Source organism: Paramisgurnus dabryanus, chromosome 13, assembly GCF_030506205.2.
Source record: "Paramisgurnus dabryanus chromosome 13, PD_genome_1.1, whole genome shotgun sequence".
Classification (NCBI taxonomy): domain Eukaryota; kingdom Metazoa; phylum Chordata; class Actinopteri; order Cypriniformes; family Cobitidae; genus Paramisgurnus; species Paramisgurnus dabryanus.
In genome coordinates this window covers 20,725,883-20,749,295 of record NC_133349.1, presented here as the reverse complement: position 1 = coordinate 20,749,295, position 23,413 = coordinate 20,725,883, and the positions used below count along the sequence as shown (strand labels likewise).

The 23,413-nt window shown below is 36.2% G+C and overlaps 1 protein-coding gene across 1 annotated transcript; it reads left to right on the top strand.

The window, feature by feature from the left end:
• The first annotated feature begins 1,287 nt into the window (after positions 1 to 1,287).
• Positions 1,288 to 21,801, top strand: cxcr3.1 (chemokine (C-X-C motif) receptor 3, tandem duplicate 1). The gene is made up of 4 exons (XM_065245861.2): positions 1,288 to 1,433; positions 14,591 to 14,692; positions 19,824 to 20,201; positions 20,495 to 21,801. Exons 3-4 carry the CDS (start codon positions 19,827 to 19,829, stop codon positions 21,215 to 21,217), a joined length of 1,098 nt encoding a protein of 365 aa, XP_065101933.1. The 5' UTR covers positions 1,288 to 1,433; positions 14,591 to 14,692; positions 19,824 to 19,826; the 3' UTR covers positions 21,218 to 21,801.
• Positions 21,802 to 23,413: the final 1,612 nt, after the last annotated feature.

The window sequence follows — 23,413 nt, the reverse complement described above, 5'->3', positions numbered from 1 at the left end:
TAATTGTAAAAAAATAAAATTTAAAAATTAAAACAACAATATTCATTTAAAAGCCTTCAGGAAGTACTTAACTGTGAATTATTATTGTGCATTGTACTAAACACAGTGTACTGTAGGCTGGTCTAATGATATTTTGGTGGTCATTGCCTGTAACTGATTTGTTAAATCGAATATGTTTGCTGAATTTATTTGACTAAAACTATAGGAACGTGTCAAATCATATAGGCTATAGGTAGTATTCTAAACTCATACATGAACTAACAACCAACAATAGTTTTGAAGTATTTATTAGTTTATTGTACAAAGTTTCTATTTAATTTAATTTTCAAATATTCATAATAGCTCCAAAAGACAGCCTCGCTGTGTTATTGGTACTTTGAAAAGTGCTGTCATATCCTAAAAACAAACTTGATAATTTATAGAAACTACAGTCTAACGATTGTAACTTTATTTTTAGCAGTTCAGTATTTTAGTTCCTTAGTTACTGTTATTATCCTACCTTAAATATAGTATTCCTGTTTTTTGTTATTTATGTATTTTACTGTGTCCAACACTTTTACATAATATTCACAAATATAGCAGCTGCAAATTACGGTTATTTTATTATTTACAGCTAGCACCAAATTGTGTACATTTACCGCCAGAAGAAATAAATTGAAAATTAATGTTAGCCTACAGCTCTCAGCACATTGCCATTTCTGTAAATATGTGAAAAACATGTGGCTGTTACAGTAAATCAAATTAAACAGAAGAACTGATTTAGATGGTACCAGTTAAAATAAAATTGATATTAATTTATAAATTATATATTTCTTAAAATGGTTATTATGCCCTGAATAAATCATTTTAATGAAGTTTATTTAACCAAATTTGGGAGGAGCATGGTCATGTAATCCAACCAATCAGCACGAAGAAGTGTCTATATAGAGGTGTCTTTCACCTCTGTCCCTTTTTTTGCAGCATCCCTCCTGTTTGCATTTTATAAGCATTTCATTTGCACTTAAATGGACACACACTAAAATGGAACATTATTGCTCACACCTACAAAGTGGTCATTTTATCATGTTATAAAAATTATCTGTGGGGTATCTGTGTATTTTGAGCTAGAACTTCACATACGTACTCTGGGGACACCAATGATTTATTTTACATTTAAAAAATTTATTGTGGAATGGCCTCTTTAAGGAATAGTTCCATCCAAAATGAACACACTGTGGTTCCAAACCCGTAGGACCACAAATATGTAAAAATCCTAAAGAATGTACTGGCTGCTTTTTAACAGGAACTTGGGCTGTCAAGATCCAAACTAATAAAAAGACCAAATGATCTTCAGCTTGTGCATTAAAGTTCAAGTTATTATTGATACATTTTCATATTTTCAAATTTGATCTTTTATGTTCCACTGAAAAACGTTATACGGCAACAACATGAGGGTGAGTAAACGATTTGTGTGAACCATTTCCTTGAAAGGGTTAGAGTAAAAACTGTGGGAGACCACAGTGGTGCTCGACTATGTCGGAGGTTAGTGACTGATTCAATTAGTTGTGTTCATGTCTAATACTGCTGCAAATGTTGCCTTATATGCTTTTCAATAAGTTACTGAAAGCTTAAACTAAATAAATTTGGTTGTCAGTTATATATCATATTACTAAGGTGACAACAAACCCTTAAATTGTTAAGGCTCAAGGGTCCTCAATCCTACTTTCATTAGCCCTGTTTGGAGTTTGGATTGATGTTCTTTACAATGGTTAAATTAATCAGGCAGGTACTGTGGATTTAAATATTTTTAAGTTTTATAAAGTAAAATACTTAGATGTTAAAGAGTTAACTGATCCCCCCAGCAGCTTTGGAAGAAATGCGACATTTCCTGTCTGCAGGTTCTTTATTTTCTTGCAAAGCTCAGGAAACCGCAAAGTACACCGGGCATTGAGCATGCATATCTTTACTAACTTACTGTAGCATTCATCACACAGAGCTCTTCCAGGGTAAAGTATGCACATACACTGCTTGTAAACAGAGCAGAAAGTGGAGAAAGATTTTGCCGCAGTCAGCTCATTGCCCCAGTTTCTTCCACCACTCCGCCATCACCTTTCTAACAAAATAGGTGACAGCATGGTAATGCGGTAGTGTATCATTTCTGACCGCATACAGGGAGGAAGTAAGGGTTCTTTAAATCCATTGTAAGGAATTGGTATTGAAAAATGAATTCTAAGATGCAATTTATAGAAGAAAAACGTTACAGAACAGAATTGTTTGCCGTAAGTTTGGGCTTGTGAAAAGTTGACATACCTTAAAAAATTGTTTACTAACATGTTGATTTGATAAAAGCGTGATACACATCTCAGGTCAGAATATTTGTTTTTTAAGGACTAACAAAAAGTAAATGTTTAATTTAAAATCCTCTTAATAAAATTATGTTTGGCTCTTTTGGAAGGCAAGACTTTTGTCACCATGAGCGGCCATATTGAGCATTGTATAGAGGGTATGCACATGACGTCACTTCGGTGAGAGGGACTGCGGTTACGCCCACTGAGTGGCAAAAGACAGAGCGGCAGCATTTGAGTACAGCGTGACATCGGTGAAAACGCGTCAAAATGGGAAAAAGCTGTTGTGCGATAGATAAACAGATTAACAAGAATTCTGAGCTATTGTTTTACAGACTGCCAAAAAACATTGAGAGGAGAAGTAAATTGATCGTTCCTTCCAATGTCCACAAACCTCAGGTGGGTTGACAAGTTGCTAGGGTCACTATCAAGCAGAGGTTTTACTTTCTTCTTAAAGGGGTGGTTCAATGGTATTTCATGCATTTTGACTTATTGACACAGTTATGGAGTTGTTTTCTCAGTCTAAACGTAGGCAAACTGTCAAAATAGCAGTTGGGCATGTTACAGAGTGTTTCTGTGCCGAATGCACTCCCCCAGGGTTCGTACAAGTTTTGGAAAGTTTTTTTTCGATTACAGGATAAGCTAACGTATTAGGGGTTTCTATACGTATCACTTCTTTTTATGGGCACTTCCCCCGGAAAACCCCGCCCACCCGTCAATCAGCGGGAGACGCATCCAAGGTAGCAGCAGAGTTTTGCTTGTGTGTTTATGCGCTGGATTTTCCCAACCAGGGGCCCGTTTCAATAAGAAGGTTCAACCAACTCTGAGTTTTCGGTTACAGAATAGCTGATCTGAGTTAGTCAAATCGACTCTGAGTAGGTTGACTCTGAGTTAAGCGCATTCACAACCAATATGAAAAGCCATCATCAATGGAGCTCTGATATTACGATTCACCATGTCAACAGCACGTGAGGTCCAAATCTTTTTTACTACTAAAACTAAAAGTGTTACTGCAAGTATAAAGAAACTATGAGCATATATTTTAAAGAAAAGAGTTGTTGTTGGAAATTGCTACAAATTTTTCATCACGGTTAAAATATCAGAATATTAACGTAGGACTGTACGTTATTACATATATTCATTTTCATGCAGATGTAATCCCATGGACAAAAAGATGACAGCAGCTCAGCTAAAAATGAAATTAGACATAATACTTGGGGATAAAAGGCTAAGAACTTTACAAATGTATGTCATGAATAAAACAAAAATACAACAAGGCGGGCTTCGAACTCAGATCGCCAACAGTTCGTCTGCCCAAGCCACTGTGCACAGCACTACCCACTAGACCAGCAATAATGATGAAGGATACATAAGAAATGTAAAAGCAACTGTTCAGATGTAAGAGCACGGCCACAAAGACTGATATTAGTCACTTAAGGATATTAAATATCTAAAATGACTGCAAAAAAATTATAATTCCCCTCACATAAATGCAAGTGGATATGACAAAAAAACCACTCAGGGTCTCAAAATCCTTTCGCGATATAAATGTAACTTTCTACAAATGAATGCAACATTATCATCTCAGGATACTCTATAAAAGTACATGACATTTTAGTCTCTTAGACGGTCTATGCACATAAGTATATCAAATTAGCTTTACAAGTCATTTCAATTTACTGTTCTAACTTTTATTTGAAAGTTTAGTGTAATATATAAACATATAAAGTAGTAAGTTAAAATGGTTTGCACTGGCAATTTAATTATAACTTAAAGACAGCCAAAAATATATTTTACATTGTATGTAATAAAAATGTGCGCAATAAATTAATGTACTAAAGCAACTAACACGATTAAACACCGCTACTTCTTTACAAATGGGGAGGAGACCACAACAAACTCTGAGTTTACAGGATAAAACCTGCTCCCAACCAGGTTAGGTTCAGAGAGTAAGTTACTCTGGAAACAGACTCTGAGTATAAGTTACCTCTCCTTCTGAAACAGGCTTGACTTACCCCGCTGTCTTAGGTTTAACCTACCTATCATTTTGAAACAGAAAAACTCAGAGTTTCCCTCAATTCAGGGTTAACATACTCAGAGATTTCACTTAACCACCTTTCTGAAACGGGCCCCAGGTCATGAGTTGCATGTGATAAGTAAGACATATATTTGTGCATATTATATAAATGACACAAACATAAAGTGAATCGTAAGTTAAACAGTGTTGTATAGTGTTGCATGACTCGTACTCGCTCCTCCCGCGGTAGTAACTCCTCCTTCTTCATTTTTTCGTACGTTATCGTATATCGTACATTAACGTATTTTAACTCAAGTAAAATTATACAATTTTATGTAATTAGGTATTAAATACATTTTAATTAGCAATCTTAAAGAATACACAGTAGTATTATTCTATGCTTTAGAACAGGAGTGGGGAACCCTGGGTCCTGGAGGGCCACTGTCCTGCAGAGTTTAGTTCCAACCCTAATCAAACACACCTGAATTTCATTTTGCAAGTGATCCTGAAGACTTTAATTAGATTTTTCAGGTGTGTTTAATTAGGGTTGGAACAAAACTCTGCAGGACTGTGGCCCTCCAGGACCAGGGTTCCCCACCCCTGCTTTAGAATGTAGTGAAGTAATGTTTTTCCCAATACAAACATCCTAATAAAGCACAAATGCTTGGAAAATGTAACTAATGTAACTAAGTATTGTCCACCTCTGCTATCAAGTCCAACTAAATTCAATTTAAGCTGATAATAGTTTTTTTCTGGCATTATTGCAGCACCCGCTATGAAAACCAGCCATTTTGTTGAACGTTTGCCACTCAACAGGGCAAGTTTCGGCGTGGTCACGTGGAAAAGTGATGTTAATGCATACCCTCTATTAGACTTTTTAGAGCCATATGACAGTTGGTAACTGAAAGGTATAGTATCAATGCATACCCTCTATTGTCCCCTATTCATAGTAATAGGAATGCTCAATCTTGTCATTCTTTGGTGCAACTCATAAGTCCATATGGGCATGAAGAAACAACATGTTTAATGACAGAACACACACTATATTAAATTGCTTTGGAACTTATAAACATAAGGAACTTATTAAAAAAATGCATCTGATTAATAAGTAATTCACTCAAAAGTATATAAACATAAAAAGGAGGTGGAGTTTATTATTATTATTTCTTTTAAGTGGAGAGAGAGGAAGCTGAAAAAGCTGATAGCTGCAATCTTAATTAAGCTGGGTTATTTTTAACCCAATGCTGGGTATATATGAAGAGTTTGGTTCCAAAACGCAATAAATCCATTTTGACAAATTTCGGTAAAAACGTGTTTTCTATACCAAGAAAGTGACAAGATGAAAACCACTATTTTCTGTTACAAACTTTCACATAGCATCTTTAGGTTATAAAAACATAAAAAATTCAAATCCATAACTTGGTTTTCAAAGATTTATTATAAAAACAAATTATTTTTTCCACAAAATGCAATAAATCCATGACGTTTTTTTTTCCAAAATTATATGAATCTATTCAATCAATGTATAAATGTTCATTCATTTTTGCCATTTTATATTCATTTAGGTGAACAGTTGTACACACTGATTACACACTGATTAAAAAAATAAACATTAATGGCATTCATCAAAACACTTACTTTGTCATATTAGGAACACTGTCATTGCTACGCGGTTATACTTGATGTCGTCGCTTAACATTTTTCACAGCGATTAGCTGTGATTCTTGTTGACTTTGAGTAAAATTATGGAAAGTTTTTCATAAGATCCCCTGGGGTCAATGTGTTAGCACAAGAGAAGCTAGATGCTGTCGGGAGAACGATCGTCTCCCGAGTGCCTCTTGTGTAAATTATTAGATGTTGATGGCTTACGTTTCTTTTTCATCACAGAAAACAACAACCACAGGTTTATCAATGCTATTAAAGTATTATTTTGTTTTTGTTTTTGTTTGTTTGTTGATCACGAAGTATAAAGTAGATGAGGAAAACTGGGACTCTGTGTACTCAACACGCCGCCATTGTTTGTTAACATTGCATGGAATGGTGCGCTGTAATTTGTGGAGTGGATTTATTGCATTCTGTAGAAAAGGAGGAGTGGCGTTTATCGAGTTTTGGGAAAAAAGGGAGAAAAGATGACAGAATAACACAGCGGATATTGGATTTTGCGTAAAATTAAGAATTTACTTTTAAATACTGACCTGATATAATACTGATTTTGGCAGTAACTCATTTAAAAAAAAAGGCGTTTATTGTGTTTTGGAACCAAACTCTTCATATATTTAACAAAACATATGTTGGGTTGTTGTTAACTCAGCCCATGCATTGAATTAAAACAACCCAGCATAGATTTTTACACATGTGTTCTGTCCAATATGTACCCAGCATTGGGTTAAAAATAACCCAGCTTAATTAAGCTTCCTCTCTCTCCACTTAAAATAAATAATAATACACTCTAAAAAAATGCTGGGTTGTTTTTAACCTAGGGCTGGGTCACTATTGGACAGAACACACTGCCGGGTTAAAATTACTTTTAATTATTAATCAATTATTGTCAATCAACCATGTTAAAATAACCCAGCAGTTGGGTTAAAATAACCCAGCAGTTGGGTCATTTTAACCCGGCAGTGTGTTCTGTCCAATAGTGACCCAGCCCTGGGTTAAAAACAACCCAGCATTTTTTAGAGTGTAATAATAATAATAATAATAATATGGGGAAAATTGACTAATACACATTGTTGGAGCTATTTTTGCACTTTGTTTATTTAAGGCTTAAGTTATAGTCTACTATATATAGTCTATAGTTTGGTCATGTGGGGCTATGTTAATTTGCATAAATAGGTTAAGGTGGGAGGTGAGAGAGGCAGCAGGAAATGTCTGTGAGCTTGCTTATATGTGTAAATAAACCTCCTCAAACTCATCTTTGGCTATGGACATTAGTTTATTTTTGTACCTCTAACCAAGCGTAAAGCCTAACCCAAGACGTAGCCTTAGTGGCCATTTGAAAAGTTTGTTATTATTAGACTTACGTAAGTTCAAGGACAAATAGCCACTACACACATGACTTTGACCTGATTTTGAAAGTTGTTTAACCCCCCCCCCAGGTTCTTGTTTTGACAAAAAGCATTTCATCTGTGTTGAAATAAGTGTTTTTTTTTTCAATAATATTGCCATGACAGTATTGTGTAACAGTAATTGTTACACAAATGAGTGGGTTTTCTTTTTTTGAAGTTGTGCAGCGTCATGAAAATGATTTACCATCTTAGTGTTCTCAGTTCCTCAAATGAAATGAGACCTGACACCTGCAGTCCCCCTTATTCTGTTTCACTTATTCACAGCTGGGTTGTTTTCAATCATCCGTACAAACAATTACTAGGTGCGTTCAAACAAGAAGCAGAACTGCAGATGTGAAAATTAAAAGTTATTTTAAATAAATCATAAGTAAACACTTCAGGCTTGCTGGGTAGCAACTGGAGACCTTTCTGTGTGAAGTTTGCATGTGTCCCCTGTGCCAGATCCGGTTCACCAAGACACAGATTAAATGAATTGGAGATAATAATTTTCCTTAGATGTGTCTGCGAGTTTAAGGCCTTTTTATTACGGTTATTACTTTCTATTGTAGTTTTGTTTCTTATTACTTGACTCCCTTCTTGTTGTGGTCTTGTCTTTGGTGCCAGCCACGTAATAATGACCATCTCTTGTGTTTATCTTGATTTCTCTGTGTATTTATACCCTTTTCTTTATTTCAGACTTTAATTGTAGTCCGTATATTTTGTGCCTCTGGGTTTGGATCATAGAAAACCCAAATTACACTTTGCCAAAAAGCCAAACCAGTTCTGGGCCAGTTCCCGAGCTTTACCAAAATGACTAAAAGAAAAACGTATGGAGAAGGCAGCTCATGATCCAAAGCAACATTATATGCCAAACATGATGGAGGCCGTATAAATGGCATGAACACATGGTGTCACTTTTTGACAATGTGACAGAAGACCAAAGCAGCTAGATATATTCTATAGTGTGTATAGGGATTTACTTCCTGCCCAAATTCCACGAAATGCAGTGAAGATCATTTTTATTTGTAGTAAGATGGGTGTGGTAGAAGGCACAACCTCATATTCTTTCATAGGGCCCAAAATTCCTAGTGGTGCCCCTGCACACTGCACAAGCAAACCAGGGGCCTCATTTATAAAGCGTGCGTACGCACAGATTTGATCGTAAAGTGTGCGTAGGCAAAAATCCACGGCAAAGTCCATATTTATAAAAACTGTCTTTGACGTGGAAAAGTGCTTAGCGCCACGTCAGGGTCTGAGCAGACGTACGCACTTTTTCTTGTCTGATTGCTGCAGGTTTTTGGAAATATAAGCCATTCTTGCTGTTTGAAATTGGGTTTAAACATTGATAAGCGCTCTTTTATATGTTTGACATTAATTACGCATCGTTTAAAGGCGGAGATCTGAAACTGCTCGGCTGCGCGCACAAGTTCAAGTTCATTTGGGATTTATAGATTTGAAAGCGGTACGCGCGTTTTCTGCGCGTACGTTCGGTTTATGAATCACACGTACGCATTTTTGTTAAATGATCGTAAGGTCAAATGTAGGATGGTTTTTACGCAGCATTTTATAAATGAGGCCCCAGGAGTCTCATTTATCAACAGTTTGTGCAGATGTGTGCGTAATGAGGGTGTAAGAACAGTTGTACCAAAGGTGTGAGAATATAATCACAAGTGTTTAAATATAAGCACACCTCTGAGCATGCTTACCCAGAGAGTCTAGTGGTGTGGTTGGCCAAGGGTGTAACTTGCGTTGCCATTTGTACTCCTAGAGTAACAAATATTTCCGGTTTGTAAGTTGTGATCCTTTATTTGGCAGCATTTTAATGTCAAATCATTTCTTTTTTATTTCTGTCGGTTTCCTTTTGTCTGAAACCCAACAGAATTAACACCATCTGTTATTTTCTTACATGTACACATTTTTTTGTAGTTATGCCTGAGGTGAGGCAAATTATACTTTTAGGTTTTCTTTCACTTGGCTCACTGGTATTTCAATTTCTGAGAAGTACCTCTTGTTTGACCTCTTTGCCATAATTTCGGTGAGGACATAGACATTCACATGATTTATAAAGGGAGGTGTTATAAAGAGAGCATGCATACTTGCTTAAGGCAAAACTAAAGGAAAACTGACTTATTTGCCAATGTATGGTAAAGCATACTTTCTCAAGGGCACCTCGAACAAGCAACTTTCAATTTTATTACATTAATAAAGCATATTTAAAACCAAAAGTAACCAAAGTGCTGTAAAAAGTTACCTATGTCCATCATCAATAATTAAAAATAAACATTCTAATAAACGTTTTGATAGATAAAGACACATTTTCCACAACTTTGGGCCAGCTACTACCAAGGCTCTGACCCCCCTGCATCGCATCTGGGTACCTGTAATAGATGACTAAATTATGCTTAGTAAACAACTCTGACAGGCACTAAGGAGCAAGGTTGTTTAAGCTTTGTAGACAATCAATTTTTTTTTGTATTTATTACGCTATTGAATTGGTTGCCAGTGCAATGACCATAAAACAGGGGTAATGCAAATTGCCCTTCGCGAATGTTGTGAGCAGGCGGGGATCCACATTTTGGACCAGTTGGCAGCTCGTGATACAGTGAATTGCAGTAATCAAGCCATGATGAAATAAAAGAATAAATATTTCAAAACTCCTACTTAGGAATATTTAGTTTTAGTTTCATTTTCGCTAATCTTCAGAGGTGGTAGAACGGGGTTCCCCAAATCTTACCGTGGAGGGCCAGAGCACTACAGACTTTAGGTCCAACCCTAATCAAATATAACCACCTGATTTTCTAGTGATCATGAAGACCTTGATTAGCTTGCTCAGGTGTGTTTGATCAGGGTTGGAGCTAAACTCTGCAGTGCTCCGGCCCTCCAGGGTAAGATTTGGGGAACCCTGCGGTAGAAGCTGGATCTGACGGCAGTATTAATTTAAAGCTGCCGTCGGCAACTCTGGAGGATTGAGCAGTTTCCAAATGTTTACAATTTCATGTCCCTCCCCCACTACCTCCGAGCAACCTCCCTCAGAGCACGTTCTCGTCAGCGCGTGTGCAAAAGTATTATTGTGAACGCATACTTAGCAAGAATACTTAGATTACTTACATAACACTCCGAAATACAATCAATGGTTGATAAAGCACAATTACCTGTCGAGAAGAAATGTGGCAAGCTCTGCATCCAGCTTGAAATCTCGTAGATTCCTTTCAAATGCCGGTCCGATATTGATCCTAGTTTTAATACGGTCACAGTCGCTTTCTATCTTTGTTTCCTTCTTTTCATTGGTTGTTTTCCTAGCTCTAGTTGTTAACCGAGAAATCGGAAGTTTGTTACTGAAAGTTCTCTCCGCCATCACGCTGCATTCAAACCAAAACAACTATGAATTCAGGCGGATGCACGTGATATTGTAACGCGCGCGAGGGGGATGGGGATCTGTGGCGCGTGCAGGTACTGTGATTGACAGGCAGATTTTACACAGCCCTGCGCTGATTGGACCAAATGAACCAGCCTGCGCTGATTGGACCAAATGAACCGGCAGCGGTGGATTTTTGCAAAACAAATAACAGGCTCCAGGTGGAGCTAGAAGCGCGGGGTTTTTTCTTAAACAGTCTAGTTGATGTTGTTCTATCGGAGCATAGTGTTGGTTTCAGTGAATATGATCAAAAAATATGATAAAATAAGTTGTCGACGGCAGCTTTAAGTCTCACGGAGTTGGGCATAAATAGCACGAAGTGTAAAAATCGTGCAATACATACACCAAATTCCAGTTTGGAGTGCACATGATACGCCAGTTCTTCCCATTCACTTAAACAGTGCATTTGTTATTTATTTATTGATTTCTCAAATTTTTTGCTATTTTTTTTTACCATTTTCGCTTGGGATTAGGCAAGGCAAGGCAAGGCTATTTGTATAGCACATTTCATACACAGAGGTCATTCGAAGTGCTTTACATAGAAATGAGAAAACAAAAATCAAAGATACATGAATTTAAAATATCAATTAAAAGAAAATAAATGTGATTTTAATAAAAACTGTTTAAATGTGTAAAAAGAGTAAAACAGGAATAAAAGTATAAAACAGTTAAAAATAAAAATAAAAACAAGAGAAATAAAAAACAATTAAAAATAGTGCATATACAATATAGTGCAATCAGTTTGGACGCAGCATAGTGCTCATTCAGTAAATGCATAGCTAAACAGATGTGTTTTGAGTCTGGATTTGAATGTGGCTACTGTTGGAGCACATCTGATCTCTTCTGGAAGCTGGGTTTATTTAGGGTTAGAACAACTTTTTGTTATATAAAAATGACATCCTAACCCCAACCCCAATTCTAGCCCAACTCTAAGCGACCACGGCTTAAATATAGACAAAAACATGGAGACACCTGCATATTAAATTACCTCCTTAAGCAAATCTGAAATCTAACCCTAAACCCAAGCAAAATGGTTTAAAAACAGAAAAAAAATAGAAAAACCAATACATAAAAAGACAAAAAAAAAAATGCGCTGTTCAAGTGAATGGGAAGGACTGGCCTATCATATGCACGCCAAAGTGGAATTTGGCATATGTATTGCAAGATTTTTACACTTTGTGCTATTTATACGCATCTACATGAGACTGGGTAATTTCAGGGGTGAGAGAACTAAAATCCACAGAGTTCAAATAGTTTTTTTCAGTAGGCCCAAACAGGACAATTTGTGTTTTTAATTCGTTCAAGTGCAGAAAATTATTGGATGGCAATGTTTTTAAAAAGTCTATTAAAGGGATAGTACCAAAAATGATATTAAACCCATGATTTACTCACCCCCAAGTTGTCCGAGTTGCATATGTCCATCGTTTTTCAGACAAACACATTTTCTGATATTTTAGAAAATGTTTTATATCTTTCAGTTGATTAAATGTAATGTTGCGGGGTCCACGACCTTCAAGTCCAAAAAAAGTGCTTCCATCCTTCACAAAATAAATCCAAACGGCTCCAGGATGATAAACAAAGGTCTTCTGAGGGTAATCCGCGCGGTGTTGTTGTAGAAATATCCATATTTAAAACTTTATTAACGTAAATAACTACCTTCCGGTAGCGCCGCCATCTTAGTCACGTCCGCATTCAGGATGAGAGCTTACGCAGCCTACGGAGGCTACTCTGCTGCTGCTCTGTGCCCCCGCCCTCCGAATTTGTCATACGTCACTAAGAAAAGTGCGTACACTACGCTAATACTCTCTCCTGAATACAGAGGAGTCTAAGATGGCGCCGCTACCGGAAGGTAGTTATTTATGTTAATAAAGTTTTAAATATGGATATTTCTACAACACCACCACACGGATTACCCTCAGAAGACCTTTGTTTATCATCCTGGAGCCGTTTGGATTTATTTTGTGAAGGATGGAGGCACTTTTTTTGACCTGAAGGTCGTGGACTATGGGTGGACCCCGTAACATTACATTTAATCAACTAAAAGATCTAAAACATTTTCTAAAATATCCAAAAATGTGTTTGTCTGAAAAACGATGGACATATGCAACTCGGACAGCTTGGGGGTGAGTAAATCATGGGTTTAATATCATTTTTGGCCGAACTATCCCTTTAATTGATTTCTGACAGACCTATCATTATGCATGAATGGTATGTAAAGGTCACAAGCCCGACTCTGTAACCATTAGGCTACGACTGCCCATCTAAAGGCAGTCTAGAACTGATTGAAAGACCCATGAACAGATTACATTTGAAGATAGTTGCGACAAACGACTGGCAAAGCATCACCAAAGAGGAAAACTTGTGTTTTTGCAGCCTTTGCATGCAAATGATTTTCCACAAAATATTAAAAACAAATGTTTTATTTATTCATTTGTCCATTATGATCCCCTAAAAAAAGGGACTGTACTTAAAAATGGTAGCAGTTCATATAATATTTTTGTTTAACCCCTTGAGCTGAAAGTCTGCACAATGTTATCTTGATTGTTTTATTTTAAATCTTCTCTATTGACATAAAGAGACAAATTTATGAAAACTGTGTTGCTGTCAAAATATAATGGACCTAAATCTACATTTTGTTTCTAGTTCTGCATTGTCAATCATCTGACGTTCTTGTGTATCTTTAGCTTACAACTTTGTAAAATAAATCAGTGTTCTCTCTCAGTTCTCTTTTTCTTAACTTTATATTTCTCTCTTCTCTATTCTCATATACCTTTCACTTGCACAGTAAACCCTAATAAGTAGTTTACTCAAATGATTTGAGGAAACATGTTTGAGTATTTGTGTCTTCCATAACTTGTGGACTTAACACATTCAATTAATTGTCAAGTATATCTAATTATTAGCATATGGTTATTCATGTAAAACGTTGTTTATTATTACAGATTTCAATTATATTTGCTCAAATTCAAACTAAAGAGAATATATAGAACATACTGTAGATATCTGAGTTATAAATTCAAAGCTTGACATTTTATTTAATGATTCATTATGACATTAGCCTTTTCAATCTGGTGTTTTGTAGTGACAGAAACTAACACAAATGCCCAAATCTCTGCACAAAAAGTTTAAAACCAAAACCAACAACAAAAGTAACGCATATGTGTTTGCAAGAATGGGTGCGAGAACAGATGAACAGGACGTGGTATAAAGGTGTGAAATAAACATCCCGTCCCATGAGCAGGTGAATCAGACAAGCGCATGTAATTATATAAGAAAAAACCCAGGTACTGCATGCTTGCGGCATCAATCTCTGTCTGTAAATAGAAATTTCATACTGACTAACTGAAAAATTAGGGGCGCCTATAAAACAAAAACAGACATAAAATAGACTTGAATTTACTTCTAGACAGATGCTGAAAAATACTTTGAGTTTGCACAAATCCACAATGATTAGTTAAAACACCAAACCAGTCTTTTCCTGTCTTTATATAGGCAATAAGAAAGTACGTAAGTAAAAGATATTGATAGATGAAGAGATTGATAAAGATAAAAAGACTGACTGAGTTAAATAATAATCAATAATAAACAATGACTGTTAAAATACAACCCATGTACTTATCTAATGTCTGGATCTGACAGTGGGTAACATTTCATTGAGTAAATGACATTTTATAAATAGAATTGTGAATGACTACTGATCTTTATCTTACAGTATTTCCTCTAAACTTTGGTGCTCCCTTCCTCGACCTACCCCCGCCCTCTCTCTCTTTCTCTCTCTCCCTCTCAGGCAACTTCAAGCTGTGACCTATACATTTAATACTGAGCAACTTTCATTGTGTCAATCATTTTGGCATCTGTCAACTACTGTGAGATCCCACACCTAACATAGGTAGGGTTTTTCATCCTTTTAAACTATTTATCTTTTTAGGCAAGTCACACCACTGTTTTAATACTCAACTTACGTTTTCTGCAGATCAGAATATTGCTTTGAAATGCTTTTAATGTAAATCTTTTTGCTTCCCTTGTCTTGGTGTTGGGTTGATGTGCAATGATAAGCTTCAGTATTAGCATTCATTTTATTTTTAAATAAATAAAGTACAGGATGTGTTCATTTTAACCCAAATGTTTTGTGTTATCCACATTGTGTGTCATTTCGTGTTGATTTTTTGTTCAAATATATAAAAGGGACAACACAAGATGTGTTAAAACAACACAAAGTGTGTTGTTACAAAAATAACACAGAGATGTGTTAAGTTCAGGACAACACATAAGATGTGACACAAGATGTGTTATTTTAACACATTCGTTTTAAGAGTGTAGAGGTGAGCGGGGCACAAACCAATGCACGGTTAATTGTAACACCTTATGCGTAACACCACTTTTTCAGAGTTACACAGGGCAGAGTGTTTTTTTGTCTTTGTCTCCTGTACATTTATAGAAACATTAAAGAGTGGTTTGTAGGCATGAAAGTAAATTTATGTTTTCTGAAAGAAAATCATGTTTTTCGATTTTTGAATTTGGTCATCAGTTCAGTCCCCCGACTTTGCTGATCGTCATGAGCGCTGAAGAAACTGTTGTCTTCCTCCACAAGGATCAGTGCCAACACGGTCATGCCTGTCCATTCTATAATGTTATCAGAATTGTGTGTGTTCCCAGCAAGCAATTTGGGCTAAAACCAGGCTAAATTTGGGCTGTCAATGAAAGTCTAATAGACGTCTACCATAGCCCAAGAATAGACGATACGTATAAGTTTAAAACAAATGAAAGCAAACACCTTGAACACCTGTTGACTTTGCCTACATGTTGGAATATCAAACATCTTCAAGTTATTTTGGCAAAAATGGCATGTAACCAAATTCAAAGCTATTTAGGGTAAAAGTGGGTTACTCATAGCCGGTCTATGTTGGGTCTATAGTTAGCCGTCATTTCAACGTCTTGGTTTTTGCTTGCTGGGTTATTAGTCACCAAATTCAACCTAATATTATCTTAATCACAGTCTTGTTACTTAAAACAATGGTTCTTAAACCGGGGCCACGAGATGGTTCTCAAACTGGTGCCATGTTTTGTGACATTTTAATAAATACATTTATTTATCATAAATTCTGTGTAATTAAAACTAAATAAGCCTAATAACCAACAGCACTTTGTATAATTTAATATATTTTGTTTAATTAAAATGTTACATTTTAGAACTGTTTTTGTCAAAAACTTTCTTTGGGAGGGCATGAAAGAATATAATAAGGGGGGCGCATACTGAAAAAGTTTGAGAACCACTTACTTAAAACCAGGGCTGCCAACCTTCATGCAATTGACCCCATTCTCACGCTCTCACGCCACAAATCCATTTTCTCATGCAGGCTCGTGCCCACCATTGAGATCCTCGTTGAGTGTAATAAAAGTCATGAAATAATTGCCTAATATGCCTAACTGTAAATAGTGTACAACGCCTCTATCTGGCGTGCATCAATCAGCATATGAAAGCTCTCGTCAAAGTCAAAATGATGCGATGGCCAGTCAAATAAAGGTGGTGGAGTTATTACAGTAGCTGGAGCGCAACCATTTTCCTGCAGTCTTTTCCAACAATTTAACACAGAAATAGCTAAAAATCCACACTATTATAAATTGGCAAATGGTTACTTTAGAAAATAACTTATATAAAAATTATCATTTAGTAAACAATCATTATAACCCAACCCAAGATGACCAACCCCCTACATAGCAAGGTTAATTGTAAGACCTAAATATACAACTGTAATGAAATGAAAACAATGTGAATTCCATGACATTCCCACTTAAACTGATTGAGTAAGATTCTTTCCAGGGACATTGGTGGCTGTGACTTCTCTTCCGAGAGGCGCAAATTCAAAATATATGTTTGGTCTGTCATGTGTGTTTGGTATGTCAAAAGATGTGTTTGGTGCGTCATGTGAACCTATGTGCATTGTGCGTCATGTTGAAGTACGTTGCATACACGTCGAAAGAGATGCTCACGTTCACAAAATCCTTGCAAGACACTAACTTAACAATACACTTTGGGTATCTGGTAATCTCTTTTATCAGAACACCCTTCAAAGCATCTGCAGCAGACATGTATTTCGACATTACACACAATGCACAGGTTCATATGATGAACCAAACACACATTTTGACATGAGGAGCCACACACATGATGGGCGTAATACATGTTTTGACAAGCTTCGCACTGTGCGCCCTCGAAAAAGAAGTCAGCAGCCACCACTGAGGACAGCCTAATATTGAATGGAAACACCAAGCAGTAAACACTTGTGACCTTTAGAGATGTAGGTTTTGAATCACTCGAGAATATTGTCCCGTGGTTTCCCCTGTAGAATAGATTGTGACAATACAGATTGTGCGTTATACTGTTATGAACAACACACTTTTCAAAGAAATGGTACTTTTACCAAGAATAACAAAAAGAAAGCAACAGATAAGAAGGTCACGGTTTATGTCATGACTGATCTGAATTGTATTATGACTAATTAGACATAGATGAATGTGTTCTGTGGTCAATGTGGTTTCACATTTTTGATTCTGATTAAATGAAACCTTTATCTGAACGTGAAACCAACTGATTGTGACAAAAATGCACGACTGCCTAATGTTATCAAAAAATAAATGAACGACCTGCCATTATGTCAGAAGGAAGCGTATTGCCCCCTTCTGGAAATTAAAGTAAGAGATAAAGTACCTTAAACTTTATAGTGGTTCTCAACCCTTTTCAGCATGAGGTCCCCCTTGTGTATTTTAAGTCTCCTTTTGTTCTCACCTTGATTAAAATGCATAAAATAATTTTTTTTTACACTGGCTGCATACAAATTCTCTAACATGCTGCCTTTGGAGGCAGCTTTCCAAGGTAGGAAAGCATCAAGGCACATCTGAATCCAATGTTCACTTTACTGTACAGTCCTATCTCCTAAGATTCCTTCAGCAGGTTGATTTTTGAAGGCATCATAGATGTATCCTTCCCTGCATTCAATATCCCAGAATTCCATGCGTGTGCGTGGAATGTGATCAGTTGAGCCTTGTCGAGTTCGAAAATAAAAAAGTGACTGGCACACAGTTTTTTTTACACCTTTTGATTGAATTTCTAGCGAGAATTTTTTTAAATATTTGATTAGTTTTCACAAAGGTGCTCTCTGTTTGTATTTCAAAAGAATTATGCTGCCTTTGAAGGCTGATCGAATTTGTTTCCCAGAGCTGCCCTCAAGCACAAACGCTGCTTCAGAAGTCATTGCCATAAGGCAGCAACACTCTAAGAAAGGATATGTTAAATTTAACACACTGCTTTTTGTTATCCTATTTAACACATTATGTGTCATTTTGTGTAAATTTTGAGTTTAAATAGGGATAACACAAGATGTGTTAAAACAACACAAAGTGTGTTGTTCCAAAAATAACACAGAGATGTGACAACACCCTATATGTATGTTCTTAACTAGACAAGATGTGTTATTTTAACACATTCGTTTTAACATTGTAGGCTAAACTTTCGGACTCAGCCATTTACTTTCATCCAGTCTCGTGCAAAGCATGTTAGGAAAGACACATCTGTTAATGTTAATTTAACTCAACATAAATCATTCACGTAGCCCCAACTCGAATGGATTTGGTTAATTGATTGACCATAATTTATTTTCTAAACATGTTATAATATATTTTATGTTTAATTGATGCATGCCATAATAAACATTTTCAGCTCAACTATTTTATGCAGATTCACAAAAGAAACTTTTAAATTAAACATTTTTCAGTTCAATAGTAAAGGTAGAATTAGCTAACACCCAGAATCACAAATGTAGATACTCTCCAAAAGACTGCAATCTTAAATTTTTAGGTTTAATTAATTTAAATGTTTAAGTTATTTCAATTTAAAGGGGACATATTATGAAAATCTGACTTTTTCCATGTTTAAGTGCTATAATTGGGTCACCAGTGCTTCTATCAACCTAGAAAATGTGAAAAAGATCCACACAGTAACTTAGTTTTGGTAAACCATTCTCTGCAAGCATGTGAAAAAATAGGTCATTGTAATTTGGCTCCTATTGTGATGTCAGAATAGGATAATACCGCCCCCTTTATCTGCACTATCCAACCCCTGCACAGCCATTTAGTGCAGAGAGAAACAGAGAGAGAAAATAATTCACAGCACAATTGAGTTTCATTGTGATCAGTGTTTGCACTTCATCCGCTCATTTGCATTTTAAATGACACACCCAAAAACGACACACTTTTGCTCAGGCCTACAAATTGGCAATTTTTACATGCTGTAATTAATTATCTGTGTGGTATTTTGAGCTAAAACTTCAATTACGCACTCTGGGGACACCAAAAATTTAGTTTACATCTTAAAAAAATCTCATAATATGTCCTCTTTAATATTTTCATTTTTGTCCAGTGATGAGTTGCTATAAATCACATTGTCAGCCAAATGTGATTTTATGTGGTCATGTGATACAAGAAACTTCTGTGGTTAATTAAAAATACAATTTATACTAAATTATTTTGTTTAATTTTGTTAAAGCAACACTCTGTAGTTTCCATGTAAAAATGACTTACAGCTCCCCCATGTGGTTAAAAAGAGCAACAGTGCCTGGTATCAGACACTCTTTTGCAGGCAGGGGGAGGGGCGGGGCTGTGTTTCCTACCCTCCACCGCCACTTTCAGAGTGTGCTTGTAGCAGCTAGGAGGCTGCTCAGGTTGCAGCAACAGTACAATTTGTCCAGTTAAAAGTTGTTCTATCACTGAAATAATTTTAGAGACATTATTTAAAGGTAAAAAAACTACATAGTGTTGCTTTAAAGGGGAGTGTAATGTAAAAAAATCAAAACAATGATTTTCAGTTTAACCAATAAAACATGAACTTTAAATATATGACAGATGTTTATCAGTGTAGCCAAAAATAACATGCAAGTCCAGTTTAAAGTTTGGCTTGTGTTATTTCCACATGATAAAATTCTCAGTGCATAAGAAACTTATTTTCAGTTTGTTTTTCTCCGCAGAAGATGAGCTCAATAGTCACCTATTCAGTGGAGGGTCTAAACATCTCTGATGAATTCAACTACAGTGATTATAACTACTCTGATTATGACTGCTGTTCTGGAGATGTGTGTGATCAGGAGTCCAGCATGCACTTTGATTCAATTTTTATTCCAATCCTTTACTCTCTGGCGCTGGTAGTTGGGCTGGTGGGAAATGGGCTTGTGTTGGTAGTGCTGTGGAAGAAAAGGCTGAGCTTGAATGTTACAGACATCTTCATCCTTCATCTGAGCTTAGCAGACGTTCTGCTTCTGATGACTTTTCCCCTGTGGGCTGCAGAGGCGGTGAATGAGTGGAGCTTTGGCACCGGACTCTGCAAACTGGCAGGAGCTCTGTTCAGGGTGAGAAAAGAGTCTTTATACATATAATCTATATATTCACAATATAGCTTATTGTTTTTATGAAAACAAATTTTTTATGTAAAATCATTCAATTATGAATTTAAAGATAAAGTGATCCAATTTTGTCTTACAGTAACATACTGTTATCAGCTATGAGAGTTGAACAAGTGATATTAATCGTCTCAGTGAAGAGGTCACAGCAGTGGTTTATCTTGACAAAACCATGGCCACTAACAAATCATCAACCCACCATTTTTAACCATTTAACCGTTCTGTCATGTCTTCTCCATCAGATCAATTTCTACTGTGGTGTTTTCATGCTGGCTTGCATCAGTCTTGACCGCTACCTGTCCATCGTCCATGCAGTGCAGATGTATTCTCGTAAGAAGCCCATGGTGGTTCATCGTTGCTGTCTGGCCGTCTGGCTGTTCTGCCTCCTGCTCTCCATTCCTGACTGGACGTTCCGTGTGGCCACGTTGGACTCTAGACGTAATAAAACAGAATGTGTTCCCTGGTTCCCAGATGAGTCTGAATGGTATCTGGCCACTCGTGTCCTCTGTCATGTTGTGGGCTTCGCTCTGCCTGCAATAATGCTTCTGTTCTGCTACACCTGCATCCTGCTGCGGTTGCAGCGCGGCTCCCAGGGCATGCAGAAGAAGCGGGCCATGCGTGTCATCATAGCCCTGGTACTGGCCTTCTTTATCAGCTGGACACCCTATAACATCACCCTTATAATTGACACCGTCCACACCGGATATTCCCAATCTGGCAACCAAACATCCTGTGGTAGCCTCACAGCGTTGGATATAGCGCTCACAGCTACTTCCACATTAGCTTACTTGCACTGCTGTGTCAACCCAGTGCTTTACGCTTTCATTGGGGTGAAATTTAGGCAAAATCTGGTGGATCTTATGAGGCCTTTAGGATTCAAAATTAAAGGCCCAGCAGGGTTGGTGTCACGGAGGAGCTCTGCATGGTCAGAGTCAGTGGACACCTCACATACTTCTGCTTTCTAAAATGTTCACATGCGCCAATAAACTTAAATATGTACTTGTTTTCTGCAACCTTTAACTGTTGTATTAGTTGTATTGTTGTGATGTCATGTATGGTTTAATGAAAGCATAAAAACAGAGAGATTTTTTAAACTTTGATAGATTTTCTTTGTATATGCGGCAGCTGCAGAATGTTCTTTATTGTTTTTTAATTTGTTTGTATTTAAAAAAAGAAGAAAAAAGAAAACAACAAAATTACTATAAACTGATTTGACTAAATTCACACTTTGGAGTTTAAGGGGAAAACTGTTCCAACATTTACTGAGAATTTTTATATCTTAGTAGTTGCTTCTGTATATTATATTTGCTTTTTTTTTAGTTTTTCCGTTATACATATCTTTTGCGTTGTGTGTTTAAAATAGCCAAATAATAAGCACATTTTGGACAAATTCATAATTTAGTATGACTTTAAGCTCCCTGTCAAATTTTATATTGCATTATCATAATACATTTATACATTATGTTGGCTTTTTGTACATATCTAAAACCCAAGAAGTTTGTCTCTTTATAATACAACAACTGCAAATAAAATAAATTCAATAAAAGTTGCTGCATCAAATATGATTTTTTTTTTACCATATACCATTATACCACATCAATATGTTTTATATTTTCAGGGGTAAGTATGCAAAGCCATTTTCACCACATAATAGTGATGCACCGAAATGAAAATTCTTGGCTGAAACCGAAAACCCGAAAAAAAGGAAACCAAAGCCGAAAACCGAAACACCAAAAGAAATTATTATGCCAATTATTAGTACCATTGCATTTATGGCTATCACTGTGTACTAACTTTACTAGGGGTGTGACGGATCACAAAACTCACGGTTCGGATCACATTACAGTTTTTGAGGCATCGATCTGATTATTTTTCATATCAGCAAAAAAGGGGGTGGGAAAAATCTAATAACAAAAAGAAAGAAATTGCAAACATTTATAAAAAAGAACAAAGTTGTACATTAATAAGGTCTGAAATTAGCATTAGGTACAGAAATCAAATTAAATGAATCATAACACTGTCTTTATTGTATAACTTATTATTTTTAGAGCTACAGAAGTGATTTTCTCTTTGTCTTGGGTTGTTTGATTAACATTAATGACACAGACTTAAGTAGGTTAATTGAGGTTACTGTCTCTTTAATACCAAATAAGCACAGACTGGTTTCTGACTGTAATACACTTAAGACATAAACAAATGTTTTTTTATTAAAAAAAGAATACTGTGGAGATCATTTTGTTTGTATGTGCCCTGTCAATAACAGAAAGATTTTATGTTTGCTTGTTTTTTTAAACCCGTCTCTCTCGTGTGTGCACTATTGAGGGCACTTAAAAGTGCAAGCCGCGCACACAGAGACTGAGGGCGAATGCCGAACAGCGCAACAGTCTCTCCACATAAAAACGTTACGTTGTTTTTCATTGCTTTTTTTGCCAAATCTATGTTAATGGACTACAGTATGAGACACAGCGCGACTTTTATAAAGTTTACACATCAAGAGTTCTGATCTTTGAAGGGCATATTGTGATGGTCACGTCTGGACCAGATACATTTAACCACATGTGCCTCTGTGTGTACAGAAAGCCGCTCACTTTAGCGCCTTTTTGCGGTTAAATACATCCACACCGCATACATGTTGCTTCAAACAAGCACGTGCAGGTCTCAGTTTCTGTTTGCGTCATCACAACATTTCAGCCGTATTATTTTGGTGATAAAAGTCTTTCGGTTGCCGAATATTCGGTGCATCCCTACCACATAAGAAAAAACAATGCTCTGGTAAAAGTCGAAATTATGACTTTTAAAATAATCATTTATTTTTACTTTATTATAATTTATTTTACTTTAAATTTATAATATAAGATAATTTTTTAATAATTTAAATTTTGACTTTATATCTCATACGCTAATTATGATTTACCAGAGCATGATTTTTATCTCATAATTATTACTTTAAAAGTCGAAATTATGACTTTTTATCTCATAATTGTGACTTTTAAAGTTATACTTTCGACTTTTTTTCCTCATAATTATAATTTACCTAGAGCATGTTTTTTTTCTTATGTGGCGGAAATAGGCTTCCATAGTGTAAGAGACTCAGATTATTATTTTTTTTAAAACGACCTCATCACGCTAGAGTCTTTTGTATGCTGTAGTTTTATTTATGT